This window comes from Pangasianodon hypophthalmus, chromosome 19 (assembly GCF_027358585.1).
Source record: "Pangasianodon hypophthalmus isolate fPanHyp1 chromosome 19, fPanHyp1.pri, whole genome shotgun sequence".
Classification (NCBI taxonomy): domain Eukaryota; kingdom Metazoa; phylum Chordata; class Actinopteri; order Siluriformes; family Pangasiidae; genus Pangasianodon; species Pangasianodon hypophthalmus.
In genome coordinates, this window is record NC_069728.1 from 9,725,324 (window position 1) to 9,745,517 (window position 20,194).

Below are 20,194 nucleotides of genomic sequence, written 5' to 3' on the forward strand. Positions count from 1 at the left end.
GTTCGTTAAAGAAGATTGTTAAAGTCAGTGAAAAAGTGTTTAACTACTTCTCATTTTATTTTAAGAACATTAGCAACAGCAAGTGAAATGGAACCTGTGGTACAGAAGTCACAACCAGAAACACGTCAATAATCACAAACTCACCCTCTAGTTAAAAACACTTAAGGCCTCATCTTGTGCTCTCAGCGTTCTCCCTTTTGAATCTTGTATAGTATGTGGGGTATGTATGATGTTTAAAACTTTATTAAAATAAAAAATATAATTCCAGCATGTATTTAAAACACGTAAATGCATATACTTAGTAAACAAACACATGTACATTAAATTATATACTTGCATAAACCTCTCATGTCAAAACACACTATAAAACTTGATTGTTCATTCTTTGGGTAGTGCTCAGAAAGCAAAGAATGAACACTAAAATCTAAAAAAAAAAAAAATTCTTGGTATAAAATGTTGACAGTTAAAATCTGTGAAACACTGTCTGATTTGCTCTCTTCACTCCTCATGTCTCCTTTCTGGTTAGATGTACAGTGCATAATCCAGTGCATATATCTTCACTACTACATTAATGAGGTCAGGATATTAGACTCTTATAGATTTTGAGACTAGATTTTGTGCTCGAGTCTCTTCTCTACAGATTGCAGTAGAAGCTGAGAGAACTGCTCCAGCAGGGCCAGTGTCTTCTCTTCACCTTCACCGAGTACAGTCGGCCCTGACACAGGAGTGAGTCCCGGAACAGCCTCCAGCTCAGAACGTGCTGTGTACAACGCCTCCATCAGCACACACTCCATCTCCTGCTGCTCCGAACCCACATTTCCAACACAGGAGCTCAACTAGTGCAGCACATGCACACAGACAGACACCCACACACAACCACACACACACATACCCACATAGAGGAACACAGACACATAAAAACATACAAACACAAATAAATCATCTAAAAAACACATTCATGGGTGAGATACATATATACGCATATACACACGCACACACACACACACACCATGCTCAAATGGATCACTGCACCCACCATCATGTAGAGCTGAGTGGCCTTCTTCACGCTGTTGTACAGCTCTGCAGCAGCCTGTCTGCAAGTCTCCAGGTTCATCAAGGGCTCTGCTGGAGAACAGCAAATAGAGAAATGAGACATGGGGATGTGTAACTAAAGCAGAAAAGCCATTTCAAGGCTGACCTCCATAATGGTGCTGTTTATGGCTGTGAAATGGAGAATATGGACCAAAATAACACTGGAGATTATATTGCTTATTACATATTTTGGTTGTGGTGTGACTGGGAGACTTAGATTAAGGGATCAAGGGGTCAAGATTAGGGATCTGTTTCTATTATTTTAACACAAATTAACTGCTAGTTTTGAATCACGCAATGCACAATTTATCAAAACATGCACAAAAAGCATAGACTTTGTGAAATCTGTCTAAAATAAAAAGAACTAAATGCAATTTGTTATTACTATTATTACTTTATTAATATTATTATTTTATAAATATATGCCCTAGTAGGGCTAGGTGATGTTGCAATAACAATATACTGTGAGAAATTGTAACTATATGAATTTCTCAGGGTATTGTTGGTATCGGTACTTTTACAACAGTTTCATTATTACTCATAGCCAATCAGATGTTGAAATTATTACTGGACTTTTTTATTTTTTAATTTTTCTTTTTTTGCCTGTGTGGCATGTGTGTTCTAATCTCAACAAATAAAATATCACTAAATATACACCGCATATTACTTATCTTGTAAAACAAAATAAAAGAAGAGAATAGCAGATTCACCCTACAGTCAGTAATGGAGCATACAGTACATTTAAAAAGAGACATTAAAAGAAGCAAAGTATAATGTTAAACTGAAACAGTGCAGATACCAGAATAATGAAGAAACAACTCAAACCTTGATCAGACTGGCTCTTGCATGTCACGCTGTAGGCCTGGACATCCACTAGGGGGTGGTGTGGGGTGTGGGATGAAGATTTAGGGCCCAGTGAGTCTTTTACAGACTGAGAGACGGGGATGGGGAACACAGACTTTGTAGGTTCCACCTGACCCTTTGTATAGCATTTATCTCCGTGTTGAACTCCAGTCTTAGCAAAAGTGTTTGTGACGGCAGGAGAGTCTGTACTGGGAGTAGGTGTGGACCTGCTGGGATACTCAGACAGAGGGTTACTCATTCTTGCTGAGACACGGGCCTTGGTGATTTTAGCAGTTGGGTTTGGAGGACATCCACCATGGCTCAATTTTGATTCAGCTGGGTTGCATGGATCAGGGAGAGGGGCAGATAGAGATGGCAAAAGAGCCGTGCTGGCACGAGATGGACTGGTAGGGGACGACCCTGGGCATGGAGATGTCTGACCACTGGACAGGTTCAGATGAAGACCTTCTTTGAGGGACATGGAGCGGCTGACTTTGGCTCTCGAGCTGGTGGTGGGACTCATGTATGAGCGAACTTTGAGACGTCGGATAGTGTTTGGGCTTTCCCACGGCTGGGGAGATGGCGAGTCTGTGGGAGACGGGTGCCGTAAAATTGAATCATTCCTGTCTGCGAGAAGCTCGGGTGTGGAAGGTCGAGATGCTTGCTTCAAAAGGGAAGTAGTTACACATTTTCGACCTTAAAAAAAAAAAAAAAAAAAAGGTAAGTGTTTTATAATCTATAAATGAGCAAGTAAAGACAAACCTTGAGATTTTAAAAACGTACTGTTTGCTGTTAGGCTGAGTGCTGACATGGATTTAAGAAGTGGCTTGTCTACAGGGCTGACCACCCTGGACATGCTTATTGGGCTGGTCACATTCTGCACCCTGCAAGTCTTCCTCCTCTTGGGGGCTGAGTGTAGCTGCTCTGAACTGCATGTGCCTGCTCTCTGCTCCAATTTCGCCCCCTGACTGTTGTCCTTCTGCAAGGGATGTACTGTAGACACCAGGGGTTTGAATACACCACATCTTTCAAACTTCTTGTCAGTCTTGGAGAGGAATTGGGAATGCCTCCTAAAAACAAACACATGCACTGACTATCACATACGTGCAAAATCAGGTAATCAGATAAGCCAATGTGTTAACATGGCAATCATACCTGGGGGTGGAGCCTTGGGCAAGGAAGCATGCTGAAATGCTGCTTTGAGGTTTGGGTTCATTACCTGCTCATTGGACAAAGCATAATTCAGTTACTCAAAATAAATGATAAAATTATAAACACCAGAATTTACATGTATACTCATGTAGATTTTAAATAATCGCTACCCGTGCTGTTGGTGTCAGCCAGTGTCTCAAAGTGTTTCTTGAGGAAACTCTCTTGTTCAGGGCTCTCTGGCTTGTGAAATGGCCTTCGTCTTGCCACCTCCTCATCCTCCTCATCAGTGCTGAGTGGCTCAGGATCATCTGAGCCTGAGAGCGAGAGGGGAAAAAAAATTACACAACATAATAAACAGGTCTATTGTGGTAGAGTAATCTAGTTCTATGGGCATCGTAATCACTATGACATTTTTAAAGGAATGCTTGTTTTTTTTTTCCCCAACCCAATTCTATACATTATATCTATAGCATATAAAAGCAATAGAATAGACATTTATGTGGCAGCATGGGAAAACCCTTCACATAGTCAAATATAGTTGCTGCTATATCGTTCTGAAAACTGTAGGATTTCCTATTTTGCACATATCTCAATTACAAGAAGAGCTAGAGCATTTTATAAAGTTTCCATTTTATAGCAAGGTTTCAGATCACTATGCAGACTGAACATTTGTCCTGCTGTGTTTATTAAACCGGCTTCTTACCCAATGTGTTCTTTGCAAAAAGACAGCCTAGGCAAAAAAGTAATTTAAAAAAAAAAAATGTCCATGTTGCCTAAAGTTGAGTTGTCAAGGATGTTATATGCACAAAAACCAGTTTTAGCCAAAATCTGCCAGAATTCATCTGACGTTCTTTTTTCCCAGACTGCATTTCTCCTAATGTATTTTTATAGAATGCTTGTATTAATTTCCTAAATTCCTTAAAGTATTTGTATATTATACTTTAAATCTGCATAATCATTTAGAACATGAATGCCGTATACAGGGAGTGGGTTGAAACAACACTGACGTAAAAGTTGAAAGACAATGAAGTAATTCAATGTCAAGTTTTAAAAGTCGCCATTTTCCCTTTAGCCAGCTTTTAGATTAGTGCAGGCAAAACAAATATTTAATTTTGTACTTATCACTAGTTTGTGTAGTATATGGTCTATACATATAAAAGAAAGATGACATGACTGATGTCCAAAGATAAATTTTAAATCAGAGCAAAAAGGAACACAATTTGTTCTTTTGGTAATAAAAGAAATATACTCAAAACTTACACAATGTTCTGGTGCAGAATGCACAAACCAAAGCGTGGAAACCAAAATGCAGGTTTCTTTGTCCAACCACACAAATCCGGCAGAAAATTTGGATCAGACCATTTATTTAAAGCCATAATATTTATTTTGGTAAGCAAAGGACTTCTGGACATCTGTTAGCTGTGTATGAGGGCAGAATAAATATCTACAGAGAGCTTGCGGCTTTGCTTTGTGACATATGGTAGCTAATAACAGGGTCTCTAGCAGGTGGTTATGTGAGTGGTGTTTTAATGTGCGTCTTTATTTATTATCACTCCTGTGGTTTTTCTTTGTAGTTGGGATTCTGACCTTCATGGGCCTGCTCTGGGCTGGATCCTCCACTAGCATAGCCCATGGAGCTGCCTCTGTCAGGGCTGTGGCTCTCCTGGCACTGGCCTTTCTCCTCCTGCACCTGGTACGCTCCAGGCAAGCTGCCAGTGCTTGGGCACAGTTCTGAGCTCAGCACTACACCCTCTGGCTCAGGAGACGAGGCAGGACCCAACCAGGAAGAGTCAGGACGAGCCTGCCGCTTCTTACTCCGTTTCTGAGTTAGTGTGAGGGAAACTATCAGTAACAACTTATACAAACATATGCACCACTCTTTAGGTAATCAATTCTACTAGATGGAAGCTAAGACTAGTTACTGTGAGAAACAATGGAGTTATGTTTAAAAGTTTTAGTTTATAGTTCTTTATATTCCCCCAGCCCTAGTGTGAGAACTTTCTAGTAAGCCTTCATTCATCTTCAGTAACCCATATATACACTCACCGTTCACTTTATTAAGAACACCGGCAGACTAAGGCAATCATCCAATCAGCCAATGCATAAGTTCATGCAGATACAGGTCAAAAGCTTCAACTAAAGGTCATATCAATGGGGAAAATGTGATCTCAGAGACTGTAGCATGGTTGTTGGTGCCAGAAGGGCTTGTGTGAGTATATCAGAAATTGCTAATCTCCTGGGATTTTCATGCACACAAGCCTCTAGTGTTTACATAGAATGGTGTAAAAAAACAAAAAACATCCAGTGAGCAGCAGTTTTGTTGGTGGAAATATCTTGTTTATAAGAGAGGTCAGAGAAGAATAGCCAGACTGGTTCAAGCTGACCGGAAGGCTACAATAACTCAAACAACCACTCTTGACAGCCGTGGTGAGCAGAAAAGTACCTCAGAATGCACAATATGTTGACCCTTGAGGTGGATGGGCTACAACAGCAGAAGACCACATTGGGTTCAACTCCTGTCAGCCAAGAACAGGAATCTAAGGCCACAGAGGACACCGAAGGGCTCACCAAAATTGGACAACAGAAGATCTGAAATACTTTTGATCTTTTTCCAAACTTTCGACCTGTATCTGCAGATGTTCCTAAGTGAATTACTGAGTGTGTATTCATATGCACTGAATATGTTCCTAATGAATGCATTATAAAACAGCATAAAGGATATTATCTATGAACAACTGGACAGACTAACAGTTACAGCTGTCCTCCATAACAGTCTCACCACCCATCAATGAACTATTAATAATAACAACAACATCCTCTTACTGTAAAATCTGCATTATGGAAGCAGAAGTATAGTGAACTCACAGTGTCTTTGTGCAGGCTGGCAGTGCTGCCACAGGCCTGGTTGCTGAGCTGACCCGTGGAGCCCCTTAAGGGAGAGCCAGGCTTAGAAACTGAGTCAAACTGCCGAAGTTCCAGCATGGACTTCACCATCAGCTCAAAAGAGCCCATCCTACAGTTCCAGCGTTTTCTCCTGCGTGGAACCTCGGGCAAAGATTGTTCAGACACACACGAACCTGTAGATGACTCCTGGAACTATATCATACAAAACAATAAGAACAGTACAATAGTATTAGTGTCATCTAGTGTCTGGAGCTGATTTTCAATAACAACACAAAGTGTTTTATTCCTCTTATACTTGAGCGATTTGTTAGTTACTTCAGCAAATTGACTTGTTAGGGTAGGAGAAATCATGATACTTAAAAGACATGAACCACAATAAATAGAAAGTGCCAGCAAAGTAGTGATATCACATTTAAAATTCTTTTCAATTTTACATCTCCAAAAATCTGCAAAATGCATTGTGATTTATGGTCATAAAAGAAAAACATAAAAATAAACTATTAAAGATTTGGCAACCTTTCTCAAGCTTATGAAGCAAAAACAAATGTGTGTGATTGAAATGCAATCACTTCTGACCTTAGAGGAGTCCCAGTCATTTGTGTCATCAGAAGCACCTGTGACAGAGCAAAGTCAATAATGACATCCTGAATGACAGCATTTAAATATACAGTGTTGGTGAAGAGCATGAATGCGTTACCCTGATCCTCTTCTAATGATGTCTGGTGCATATCATGGTCATCTGGGGTCTGGATATCCTCAAATCTTTCTTCGTCATCATCTTCCTCACTCTCGGAGGAGCAGGTCAGTAGAGACAGGGTGCTGTGCATCTCCAGGCTGCTTGTAGAGGCCCGTCTAAAATGTACCAAGTTTGTAAGCCACAAAGATCATCATCTGGTTTATTCATGTAAAATTAAAAAGCTGTATTACAAAACTGTACTGGTGTACCTGATCACTGACTTTGCAAAAGCTGGGCCTCTCTGACAGTGCGTGAACTGATCAAGCCGCTCCCTCATGTTAATGGTCAACTCAGGAGCAAGACGCCATATAAAGATACAGCTACAACACACAGCACAACTCAGTATGGCACACACATGGAAATGCAAATTATAGAGTCAAACATGACAGATAACTACCAAACCCACAGTCCTACCTATCTCCTGAGGCTGAGATCAGATGCCTGCAGTCATTTGTGAATTTAATGCCTGTTATGATTTCTGCAAGCATACAAGTGGAGAAAACATTACACATTGTCCACTCTTATGTTCTTTCAAATTAATTGAAAGAATATGCACTTTGTTCACTATTTAAACATTGCCACAAAGCAGCTATACAGAAGTTCAGATGTACTGTAGTTTTAGATCCCTAATGAGCAACCTTGAGGTGACAGTGGCAAGGAAAAACTCCCTGAGATGGCATGAGACCAAAACCTTGAGAGGAACCAGACTCAAAAAGAAAACCATTGTCTTCTGGGCAAAGAAGTTAACACAAATCTATTTAAATCTAATATTCCTCTTATCCCACATATAGTCACTCAACCCAGATAAGTTTGGTGTCATTTGCTTCTTTATCTCACTATGGCTCCAATACTATAATATTAAACCATGTGTTGACTGATCAGTTACATTTGGGAAAGTGGAAAATTGCATAAATATACAATTTCCACTAAACTGTTAGTTTTATCAGATCAATTAAAGACAGCACATCAAAACCTTCCAATCAGGCAGAGATAAGCTAAAAAAAAAAAAAATTAATCAGCTAAGTCAGTGTTTACCTGAGTGGCCAAACATGGCAGCCAGACATTCTCCAGTTCGGAAATCAAACAGGCTGAGATTCTTATCTGAGCAACTGGTGGCCACATACAGGCCAGACGGGTCCATCTGAACCTGTAAAACATATGCAGGATGTTAAATCTAAAATGTCTAACTTAGAGACATTGATTCAGTAGCTGTGTGACGTAATGAAGACCAACGTACCCTGAGAAGGCTGCCATCTTCAGCCTGAGAGCCCTTAAAGGACTTTTTCTGTTTCCCACTGCTTATGTTAAACACTCTGCCAGATGAAATCACATTACGATTGTATTTTCAGTTTATAGATAAAGATAAAATGCTATAAAACATCAATGCGAGCAGATCGTTCACGCAAAAGTACATGTGAATGAATTCACCTGACATTTCTGTCCTGACAGCCTACAGCTGCATACTTGCAGGTGGGATCCACATCCATGTCATGAAGAGTGCTCTTTCTCACCACATGGTGTGCGCGTTTAAATTTTACTCCTCTGAAAGTCTGTATTTGTGGGGAAAAAAACAAATAGGTGACAAATGCATGCGATACATTTTTCAGTTCATTGATTAAAGGTGCAGGTTGTAATTTTTAAAAGTGCTTACAGGTCTACATTAATCCCATTATTTTAAAGATAGTTTAGAAAAGAAGCAATGTTACTCAACTTTTTCCCTTTCCCTAAAGGTTATGCACATGACATGCACAGCATCAATAAATAGGTTGAGCTTATAGGTTAATAACTTAGAAAGGCACAGTTTTATTGAACATTTGAAAATACTACAATAATACAGACATCTTAATAGAATCCCTATAAAGGCCCTTATTTAAATCCTTGCAGTGAAAACAACTAGGAACGTTCTCAACTAACCAGGAGGACTTCAGGAACTGGAATGAGAACTGAAAATCTGTCACTGCTGATGGTGTAATTAAATATTTCAGCAGTCTACAAACTAGTGGTAAGCCAAAGTCCACTCACCCTGTGGGCAGTGCGGAAGTACACACTCTTATCAGCTCCGCAGCTGATCATCCTCACCTTCCCCTCATTAGCTGCAAAGGGCAGACACCATATTAAGAAGAATGAGGAAATAAAGAAATGGAGATCATATGTGAGAGGACAAATAATCCACAAGTAGAATTATAGAGTTTTATTGTCATGACAGAAATTGAGCCAGACAATGATACTTGCTGGAAAATCATTTACTTTTTTTCTGTTTCAGTACCGAGTCAAGTAGAACATAGAGTTGTGTACCAACGGCATCTTTTACAGACAATTAGGGTATTTATGAGAGTAAATACTGAGCAAATATTACTGCTGATTTACAGTTCACATGTACACGTGTCAAATATGAAACTGATTGTCTCACCAGCGAAGCGGACAGCTGTGATGGAGGAGGAGTGCTCGTCCAGGGTCTGCAGTAGACTGTAGTCTTCCTCAACATCCAGTACATGAATCAGGCGATCTCGACCCGCCGTCGCCAATAGTTTCATTCCTAAAAGATCCCAAACACATACATGCACAGGTAAATCCTAGTGAGACTATGCCAAACTCTCAACACTGTGCTGTAGTGTACACCCAACCTCACACAGCACCACATGCAAACAGACCTGTTTCAGGTTTGGAGTACTCCAGGCACAGGATCTCCGAGTCATGCACCTCTACCTTAAGAACCTCCTCCATAGAGTTAAGCGCATGAATTCTACAAGATACAAAATGCTTGAGTTTAAAGTTCAATATGAATATTACATAGGAAAAAAAAACATAAATAATATTACATAATTACGTAAAGGTTTTATTACATAAAACCAAAAGTAAACACAATTTAGAGAATGTCTTTTCGAACTCATTATGCATCAGTACACAACATCATGAACCCGACTTTTACATTAATAACAAACAGTCCTGGTTTTAAAAAACACTATGAATATTAAACCTACAGTATTTGTCATGATGGATAAAAATGAAATTATGCTTTAAAAAGCAGCAAGCAGTCAATACTGGGAAAAAAAAAACTAAATGAATCAAAGTACATAATTGCATCTTGGCATTTTAAATCAAAACAATATCAAACTGTGAGATCCCTGGAAATTACCTTTCCTACCAACCAATGGAAGTTTGATGACCAGAACTAAACTGATGGCAAGTTCACTACCTTAGTGTGCCATTCCGGTCTCCTGAGGCCAGATGTTCGCCATCTGGACTCACACAGATGGCTCTGATGCCCGTTCGGCTCTCTGCAGGCTGCTCCTCTGGCTTCTCTGTGCAGCTGGTGCCTGTTCCCTCAGTGTCCAGCAGGCACGCACTGTTACTTGCTGTATAAATTACCTTCCGAAGATCCTATTTAGTGGCAGGACAATGTCAAACATGAGAAGTGAAAATCTCTAGTAGTCATTGGCCTTTACAGGACAACAGAAAATCTTTTATCTGTATACTCTTGGGCCTAAAAAATATTCTTTGTCCTACTTTCAGGAAACCTATTGAAAAGTGTATGAGATTCCACAATTCACTGTTTTAATGCTACAGCACCACCTTTTGGGCAAAAAACTGTGGGCAAACATTTGTGTTACAGGTACGCAATGGACTACAGCACTAAACAGCAGACTCACATTGCTGAGAAGATTGCTATTGGCTGGGTTGATGTGTGGCTCTGTGCTCCACATGCGGACTGTGCTGTCTGCAGAGCAGCTGAAGAACACCCCTGAAGAAGTAAGCCCTGTCAAAGGTTCCTCTTTAGCTCCAGGGTATATCTGAAGAACAGCATTGTCAAACCATTCACACATGACAAGAGCAAACAATGTTGATCAACTGCACAGCAAGAGCTATAAAGCAGAGATGAGGCAGTGCATATCTTATTTTTGTTTGTATTTGTATTATCTCTAAGGCAGTATGGTGTATGTTTTTGTGGTTTGGTTTAAGCTTCTGGATTGGGATTTACACTTGTGCAGGAATGTTATTTATATGCTGTTGAATTCTCAAATCTGATTGGTCAGAAGCTGTTGATTGATATTCTGTAACAGCACAACACTGACAATAGTGCTGGCTCCAAGTATCACAGGTTTTTATTAATGCAGTTGTTCTAATACATTATTACTTCTAGAGTAATGACTTATACAGATTCCATTTATTTAGCAAATTTAGCAAAAATATGATTTTGTAAATTAATAAATAAAAAAAATTAGTGTTGGCAATTTGCTGTGGTATAAGAGAAATAAAACACTTCGGGACACGCTGTTATTGGATAATAATCAATTTTGGGCTAATAACAGCATCACGCCATCCTGGTATTGATTATTTTCCTAAAACATCAAGCCCTGTTGTGTTTTATTCCTTACATAACTGGATAAATTGATTGTGGTAACTATGTAGTAACTCTGGTACCTGCCCATAGTGTTTTGGAAGACAACCTGGAAAGTCAATGCCAGACCTGCTCTAAGGGGATAAGTGTTAAATCTAATCTACTTGGCAAACAGCACCTTAGTACCTTAATGAAGTACAGACTATGGGTTTAGCCCACTGCTCAAAATGTACCTGCACGTCCCACACACAGGCAGAGTGGTAGAGACCAGAGTATACTTTTCCCACTCTCTGCAAATCTCGAACATCCCACACATACAGGCTGTGGTCATTATATACACACGACAGCCAGAGGTTAGCAGGGTCATAGGTCACGGCTACTGAGTCGGGGTAACGGGCATCTGGTTTGTTGGAGAACAGGTGACTGAAAAATAGAGAGAAAACAGACATTTAGCTGGGACTGGAAATTCATTAATTCATTCATCTTCAGTAAGCACTTTATCCTGGTCATAGTTGCAGTGGATCCAGACCTCAACAATAACGTTTCAGATTTAAACTAAACGTGTGTTATATAGACGAAGCTCGAGAAGCACAGCCACACAGAGTCCTTTTCTTCACGCATCCAAACCAATGTGAAATTGAGTACATAAGCACATGCCTTTAGAATATGCACTTTACCTTATAAGAAATATTCCCTCTTCCTGCTTTTTTTGCTAAGATGCAACTGCAAACGCCATGAGAAAGTTTACCAAAAAAAGTGGCATCAGACAATAAGATCGAGTGTTAGAATGTCAGTGATCATATATGCTAAGGAAATCTTACATTATATAACATCATGTAAACACAAAAATTATTTATGATGTATGCTTGTACATCACGTATAAATTGCATGTTGCCAGAGTGAAATATTCTCTGCTGATAAGTAAAGTCATTAGTCCATTATAAAGTCCATTATTCTCTTTATTGCAATATGAGTGTACCGATTTGCACCAAAAACTGATTGTTTGCTTGTTCACCATGATATTAGCATTCATTAAAATTCACCATTTGGCCATTTAATTTCACTACTGTGATATCTGGGGTGACAAACTAACAAAAAAAATGTGCCTAGTTTTCTTCTTACATGTCCCAGTATGTGCAATACGTAATGTTTATACATAAGGCATCAGATGCTTTGCTCCTCTCAGGAATGAGTGTTTTTTTCCTTTCTCATGACAGCAGAAAAAGGCAAAGAATGACTAGTCTAAATAATAATCATTCGTATACAGTTAGATGTCTCACAGAAGAGACTGCCTGATCCCACCTGGCCTGTGTGGCAGCAGATACATCGACACCCAGGTGATGAGGCCGAGGCAGGGTGCAGATGAAGTGCAGGTCAGATGGGCTAAACACTCGCACAGTTCCGTCAGCACACGCACAGAAGATCAGCTCCTCAGTGACAAAAAGAGCACTCGCAGTACTGGTCTACAGAGTTAAATAAATAAATGAGGGGGATCACACTGGGGTATTTAGACATCTGCATGAAGAACATCATTTGATCATTTTCTTTTACAACAGATATGATATGCCTGCTGCTGATTTTCATTCAGAACTCATTTACAATTGAACAACACAGTCTTTAACCACAGGCTCATGTGCACGGCATGCAAAATACTAAAAACATTTAAACCACCACTGACAATCATAATTAGAGGTACGATATTGCCCACAGTAATCCTGATAATTAGCATTAAACTTGAACAGCTATTCCAAAAAGGTCTCTTGTGTGCATGAAAACCATCCTAAATAACCCTAATGAGAAGCAGAGAGAAAGCAGATACACTTTGGAGAAGGAAGAAAGAAAAAAAAAAAAAAAAAAAAACAGGCTTGGAAAAAACAAATAAACCCAACAAAACCATTTTTTTTTGTAATAACAAAGTAGAACAATAGCTAGTGTCTTGCAAACAGCATCTAAATTTGTGTATTTAATGTAAATTAAGTCTTCTTCATGTAAAGCTGTATATAAAAAACAGCAAAGCATTATACTGCTCAACACAACAGCTAGGTAAAGAACTTTTAGAGAGGAGGTACTGTGTTACTACATGGTGTACAACTAACTCAACTTTGAAATAAGGACATTGCACAGTACACAATCTGAGCACAAGGACTCATTTGGTCTACCTATTTTTAATCTGGTATTATGAATGGAGTTAAAATTAGGTCACTGCTAATAGCAGTGACACCCCTTTAACAAGAAATGTTAGAAAGGACTGAAATAAACCCATGCATTACCCCTACAGAGTTCCTGAGCTCTGTAGTGAAAATGGACCAGGTTCAATGGAACACACTCACCCGCAGGTCTACCCACTTATCCAGCATTCTCTTCTCGTTGAACTCACAGAGCAGCCCTGAAGAAGTGATGCAGAAAGTACTCTCAGACTTCCCACCACGGCCACAGGCAACATCACAGAAGTTGTTATTCTGTAACTCCCCCAAGAGGCCCGAACGGCCAAGCAGTGGAACAGGGGCTGTGAGCTGCTGGGAAGGTACAAAGTGGAGAAACGAGTGATTGGGTGTTAAGCACAGAGGAGGCAGGAAACACATAGTTATGGTATGATAATAAAAATGATAAATGAAATTTACAGTTTTTTATTTACCTCAAATGTATTTGCTTGGTGTCTGAACTATAAATCTGGAGTAAGGGGGATAACTGTATAAATCTAAGGTAAGGGGGATAACTGTATAAATCTAAGGTAAGGGGGATAACTGTATAAATCTGGAGTAAAGGGGGATAACTGTATAAATCTGGAGTAAAGGGGGATAACTGTATAAATCTGGAGTAAGGGGGATTACTGTATAAATTTGAATTCATGGGACATTTTGAATCAGGGGAAAACATGTAAATTCAGTGTAAATTGAAAAGCGTGCAAATCTATAGTAAGGGGTAAAAGTGTGTCCTTTTTTATGCCAAACTGCCACTTTAACATAGAAGCTTAAGTTTTAGAGGACTTAAAGTCTTTCAGCCTCATATGATTCACATCTTGACGGTTTTAGAGAACAAAGTTACAAAAGCGTATTTCATGCCAATACTTTAACTGTACTCTGTGTTTCTTGAATGTTCCAACCAGATGCACTCCAGCTCATCAGTAAACTATACCTTGTTGGAGTTGCAGGGTTCCAGGTACCAGTATCTGACATGTCTGTTCCCAGCTGTCACAAAGTAGGAGCTGTCCTCGGAAAAAGACACCGCTGTCACCTTACTGGACACCTTGTTAGCAGCCACCAACATGTTTTTCTGTAAGAGTAACACATCAAGAACAGTCTGAGTTGTTGTCTACGGTTTTGCAGAGGTTGAATACATCGCTAGTCGTTTGTGTTTACCTTCCAGGCCCACACGTTGACACTCATGTCATGCTGGTAGCCAATGCTAACAATGTATTTGCTGTTTGGAGAGAAGGCCACACAGGCCACTCCATACTTGTGCTCCTGTAGCTCTGCCACCTGAGAGCCATCAGCCACATCCCAAACCCGCACTGCAGGCAGATGACCATACTGAGAAGAGAGAGAGAGAGAGAGAGAGAGAGAGAGATTGACTGGCATAAGAATCAGTTCAAATAACCAATATATGTTGCCATGACTTGAAATGCTGTTTCAGTGATTTGCTCTTGCCATTCCAACTCAAGTCATGATGGCCTGGTCAAGTGTTATGTTATATACACAGGCAGTGTTCTAGTTAAAGGAGCAATTTGTCTTATTTGTGTTTTTAGACCAGTGTAATTTCAAAGAATCCTTATAAAAACTGGGACTCTACCATGCAGGTGCTCTAACTAGGAGCATTACATTAATGTGCTTCTGAAATTAGCACACCAAAACATTTCTTTACAGACTTAACCGACTCCTCACACAGCGTCACGGCCATGCAGCATCATTATGTAGCTTACAGAGAGGACATGATATACATGGATATGATATACCTATGATATAGGTATGATATACATCACAGATTATGTCACCATGATGAGATTGCCTCTTCTAATTTGTCATATTGGTTTTACTTACAAATAGTTAGAATGTTATCCGGATTAGCAAGATACATTACCTCTCCTGTAACAAGATATTTGCCATCTGACGAAAAGGCTAATGCGGTTATAGTTTTCCTGTGGAAAAAGGAAAAAAATGTTCTTCACATCTAAGGAATTATTCACCAAATACAACATTGTTAATCATGTCATCGTTCAATCATTATGTCAGTTCATTACCTGGAAGTGTTGATTATGTGTTGCTGTCTGTTTTTTGTAGGGTTGAGTAGCACTACTACACACCTGAAGAGACCACACACATGCATGCACACACACACATGCACACCCACACACACACACCATAGAGACAGCTATATCTTTCACATGTACACATAAGATGCCTGACAAAAATACTGGCAATTGAAAACTGGCAAACAGCCAAAATTAACAAATTAAAAACTGTTTTTCTGCTTAAGCAAAAGCACAAATATATTTCCTCAAAATAATGTATTAACTTTCTAATCTTGCCTGGGCTTTCTGCAAAGTTTAACAAACACAGCTGCAAAATCAGCTGTAGGATACGAATAAAGGCAGGTACAGAGATAGACAGTTTTCCTGGTCATATTTATGTTTATATTTTATTGACTGTATGTTAAATTAAATACAACTGAAATGAATAAATAGCAGTTGCCTTAGACAATGTGTTGGTGACTATTAGTGAAATTGGAATGAAATCTTTTAAAATGCAATTTTCTCCATTCTCACTTTTGGAGATAACCAGATTTATAACTTTAATTATAACTAATAAATATATATATATATATATATATATATATATAACTTGAACTAATTTATGCTATATCTTCATATAGATATGTGAAAAGGAGAAACATTTCTGCTCAGGAAAGTCTGTAGTTTTCAAAAGTAGAAAATAAAAAAATTTATTATTGAAATGCCACAATTTGTTCACAGGCCCTCTATAATTGGTCAATCAATTCTGCAGTTGGTTTCTACAAGTACTGACACCATTTTATATATTTAAAAAAAAAAAAAAAAAAAACAACGTGTGTAGTCATAATGTTAATTATACCATACTGCCCTCCAGTACTCTAGTAACCTCCAGTATATAATTTAAATATTTCCAGAAACCTGGATCTTCAAAATAAAAACCCTGCCATATTGTGTCTTCCTGCTATAACAAAATATAAATGATGCAGCTTCATCATTCAACCAGTGCAACTGTTTCCAACTTTTCTCTGTCTTAAAGCAAATTGTGAGATTCTGATCTCAATACACAGCTCTAATAGAGAAAAATGCATTTGCTTGAAGGAATGAAATGACTTGATTACACCACACAAAGCTGAGACTCTACTGAAAACACAATAGAGGTTTAAAAAAATCCAGCAGGCCATCAGCAGGCTGGCAGTTTCTTCATGTCATTAAGGAGCACTCTTTGGTGTTAAAACTGGGTAGCCTTTTTCAAAGCTTTTCCATTTTCACCCATACTCTTTTTTTCAATGGACTTACTAAGAAAAACTATAAGCATATTATGGCAAAGCTTTGCGATTAGGGTAAAGCCTGTATGTGTGAGGGACTGCCTTGCAACATATCAGCTGACCTGCTACTCTTTGAGATTTGGATTGAGAATAAAAAAAAATTGCTTCTATTATGAAGCCTTACACTCACCCAGCAGGATAGGCAACAGTCCCAGAGCAAGGATCACATGTTAATCCACTGCTTCCTGAAGTCGTGATGCCAAGTACTCTCTCCAGAGTTAACTGTAACAGCAGGAAGATGAATTGAAAGAACTGGCAGAATCAAAACAGCACGGAAGGAAACTGATATTTCACTTTGTATGAAGACATTTTCATGTGATGCATTAAGTGAAGCATGTGATGCATTATGTGAAGCATTATGTGAAGCATGTGATGCATTATGTGATGCATTATGTGAAGCATGTGATGCATTATGTGATGCATTATGTGAAGCATTATGTGAAGCATTATGTGAAGCATTATGTGAAGCATGTGATGCATTATGTGAAGCATTATGTGAAGCATTATGTGAAGCATTATGTGAAGCATTATGTGAAGCATTATGTGAAGCATTATGTGAAGCATGTGAAGCATTATGTGAAGCATTATGTGAAGCATTATGTGAAGCATGTGAAGCATTATGTGACGCATTATGTGACGCATTATGTGACGCATTATGTGACGCATTATGTGACGCATTATGTGAAGCATTATGTGACGCATTATGTGACGCATTATGTGAAGCATTATGTGAAGCATTATATGATGCATTATGTGAATTATGTGATGCATTATGTGAAGCATTATGTGAATTATGTGATGCATTATGTGATGCATTATGTGATGCATTATGTGATGCATTATGTGAAGCATGTGATGCATTATGTGATGCATTATGTGAAGCATGTGAAGCATTATATGATGCATTATGTGAATTATGTGATGCATTATGTGAAGCATTATGTGAATTATGTGATGCATTATGTGATGCATTATGTGAAGCATGTGATGCATTATGTGATGCATTATGTGAAGCATGTGATGCATTATGTGATGCATAAACAGCTTCTTATTAAGGTTTTTTTACTCATAAAAACATTTTGAAAATCATGAATCAATCAGTTTTCAAACGGCATTTAATAGGTAACTAGCATTAATCACACCCAATTTGTGTTAACATTTACAGTGATCACTTTTAATCAAACTCAGTGATCACTTTAATCACACAAAAAAGAGTGCTGATGCTCACTGAACCGTAGGAGCAATTGATCTAAGTGCTGATAAACAACAGTGGTAGTCTTTTTTTTCGGGGTGGGGGGGTGGGGCGTGGAGGGCACCACCACTTACTTATTCAGACATGCACAACCTTTAACGCTACTTCTAACCTGATGTATATGTATATGCTCAGATATCACTGGATCTTCTTTTCTTTTTTTTTGTTTTTTGATCAAGGCAAAGTGACCTTCATTAGTCTTGACTGGTTGATTAAAAAGACCTTAAGCACTGCAAGCATTTATCAGCAGCAAGCAATCAATGCCATTGATCAAGCACTCAGTGAGCATTTTTCACAGAGTTACTTAGTCTGTTAATACTTTCAGAGTTTTACTAAGTAATATGCACTGTTACATGGTTTTAAAGATGCTCGAATGCTTTTTATATTATATTATGTTATAGATCATGTATGTTTTACACAGTGTAAAGATAAACAGAGCTCCTCAGTCCCAATCACATGTTCAGTGTGGACTCACGTACACAGCCGCACAACTTTTGGAAATATATTATGTCTTATATAGTATGATATAGTATTATAAAAACACACACACAAACACATACATTCATACATATACACTGCTTCATACACACACACACATGTATGAATGTATATGTAAGAGTGTGTGTGTGTGATATATATATATATATATATATATTAGTATAAAGACAAATAATATATTAAAACCAAATCAATAATTTTGATGTGTTATTAGTAAAGACTGCGCCAAAACAATGCCAGCTGTATAAAATGTTATGACCTATCGACACCCGTGGATGACAATAACTGTTTGCAAAAAAACCCCACTAACTTCAAGTGCAAAACATTTAGATTAGTTATCATATTAATTATACATTACTTAAACTACCTATGTTTGTAAATTGTATAAGCCAAAAGGATTAGTAAGACGTTTGTCCCTATCCCTAAGGCTTCATATTGCTTCATAAAGCTTATACTAACGACTATAAGAAGACTAGGCAAGTTTTACTTAATTTACTTCAGTAATGAGGCTAAACAATAAAACACAATCAACAATCTTAAACTGTACCAAAGACGTGTTGACAAATAGTATGCCACTTTAGGCAACATTTAAAACTGGCAACAATTTGTTTTGGATGTTATGAATGATTCCATGAGCGAGGTGCCATTTAGAACTTATACATCTTAACTTTATTTTCATTACTATTCAACATTAAATCTTAGAAAGCATGTATATAAGCATATAAGGCAGCAATATCATTTTTTTTTCAAGACTTCTTTGCCGACAACGGGGTTGTATTTTCATAGTAACTTCATCAATCAATATCATAAACCAATGAAAATAAAAGAAAAAAGAAAGCAATAACCTACTTTTCTTCTTCCCATGATCTTCAGCAAGTTTAGATGATGCAACTTCCTGTTGAACATGTGACTTGTGGAATAATCCAAATGTTTTTATAAGGGTGAATGTGTTTATGTGTTCAGGTGACAAGGCTGAGTGAATGTTCTGGGACAATTAAAATATACAACTCGGGCAAAAGGAGGTTTCAAGCATGAGATGATAAATGGACTAATACAAAAAAAAAGATTTTTAAAAGTAGTTTAAGGAATATATTTCAAGGTAAAGTGTAGTGAGCTGGGACAGGCAGAAATGCTGTTTTCTAAGTGTTGTGTTGAAGGACACTTTACCTATGTTTAAAATGTCTTTTAGCTTTACTTTACATTCATATTTACAATAATATTAGTAGGACAGGACAGCCCAGTAAAACATGCCCTGGCAAAATGTGATTAGATATCCACTGCTGTTCAAATGACTGTTTTCATAAATTCAAAGTGAAGCAATGAAAGAATTAAAACAACTTAATATTCAATAAGAAACAAAGTCTGGGTTTTTTTCAGCTGCCTGCATTTCTTTTCCATAATGACTGACTTCTTCAGCTTTTCATTCATCACTAATCAGCACCATTATTAGGTATTTCTCTGTAAATGAAGATCTTGGGAAGAAATATACCTTGTTAGTCAGGTTTTCTTTGTCCAGCCGTCGGTTCCTCTTCAGCTTTATAGACGGCGACCGCAGCAGATTTTTAATTCTGGTTTTAATTGTTGAGCCCTCCATGATCTCCTCACCAAAACTTCACACAATATCAATTAGCCGTGTTTGCAAATAATCTCATGAGATCTTGTAGTAACTCGCAAAGCCAAATAAACAAGAGCATGTGTTAGAAAATGTTTAGCAACTTTCAGAAAAGTTATAAGCGCATCCAATAAAGAGCACGCAGTAGTGTTTACTGATTGGCGCCGGCGTGAATCACGTGACCGGCTGTATGGTTTTGATGCAACCTTTCCA

General features: G+C 38.3%; 1 protein-coding gene across 5 annotated transcripts; it reads right to left on the bottom strand.

The window, feature by feature from the left end:
• Positions 1–33: 33 nt before the first annotated feature.
• LOC113545202 (mitogen-activated protein kinase-binding protein 1) lies at positions 34–20,154 on the bottom strand. Of its 5 annotated transcripts, none has more exons than XM_026944405.3 (29): positions 19,859–20,154; positions 16,750–16,841; positions 15,304–15,366; positions 15,144–15,201; positions 14,426–14,596; positions 14,202–14,339; positions 13,397–13,579; positions 12,369–12,529; positions 11,300–11,489; positions 10,378–10,518; positions 9,924–10,108; positions 9,379–9,470; positions 9,138–9,263; positions 8,750–8,820; positions 8,156–8,277; positions 7,965–8,040; positions 7,763–7,874; positions 7,142–7,205; positions 6,937–7,047; positions 6,689–6,843; positions 6,568–6,605; positions 5,953–6,183; positions 4,675–4,909; positions 3,258–3,401; positions 3,091–3,154; positions 2,719–3,005; positions 1,918–2,631; positions 1,037–1,125; positions 34–836 (listed from the first exon to the last, which is right to left on the bottom strand). In XM_026944405.3, exons 1-29 carry the CDS (start codon positions 19,961–19,963, stop codon positions 609–611), a joined length of 4,446 nt encoding a protein of 1,481 aa, XP_026800206.3. In that variant the 5' UTR covers positions 19,964–20,154; the 3' UTR covers positions 34–608. The 5 variants fall into 5 exon arrangements, with proteins under 5 accessions (XP_026800206.3, XP_034169307.2, XP_034169306.2 ...); XM_034313416.2 differs by having other exon boundaries at positions 6,949–7,047; positions 13,397–13,582; XM_034313415.2 differs by having other exon boundaries at positions 1,037–1,122; positions 13,397–13,582.
• Positions 20,155–20,194: the final 40 nt, after the last annotated feature.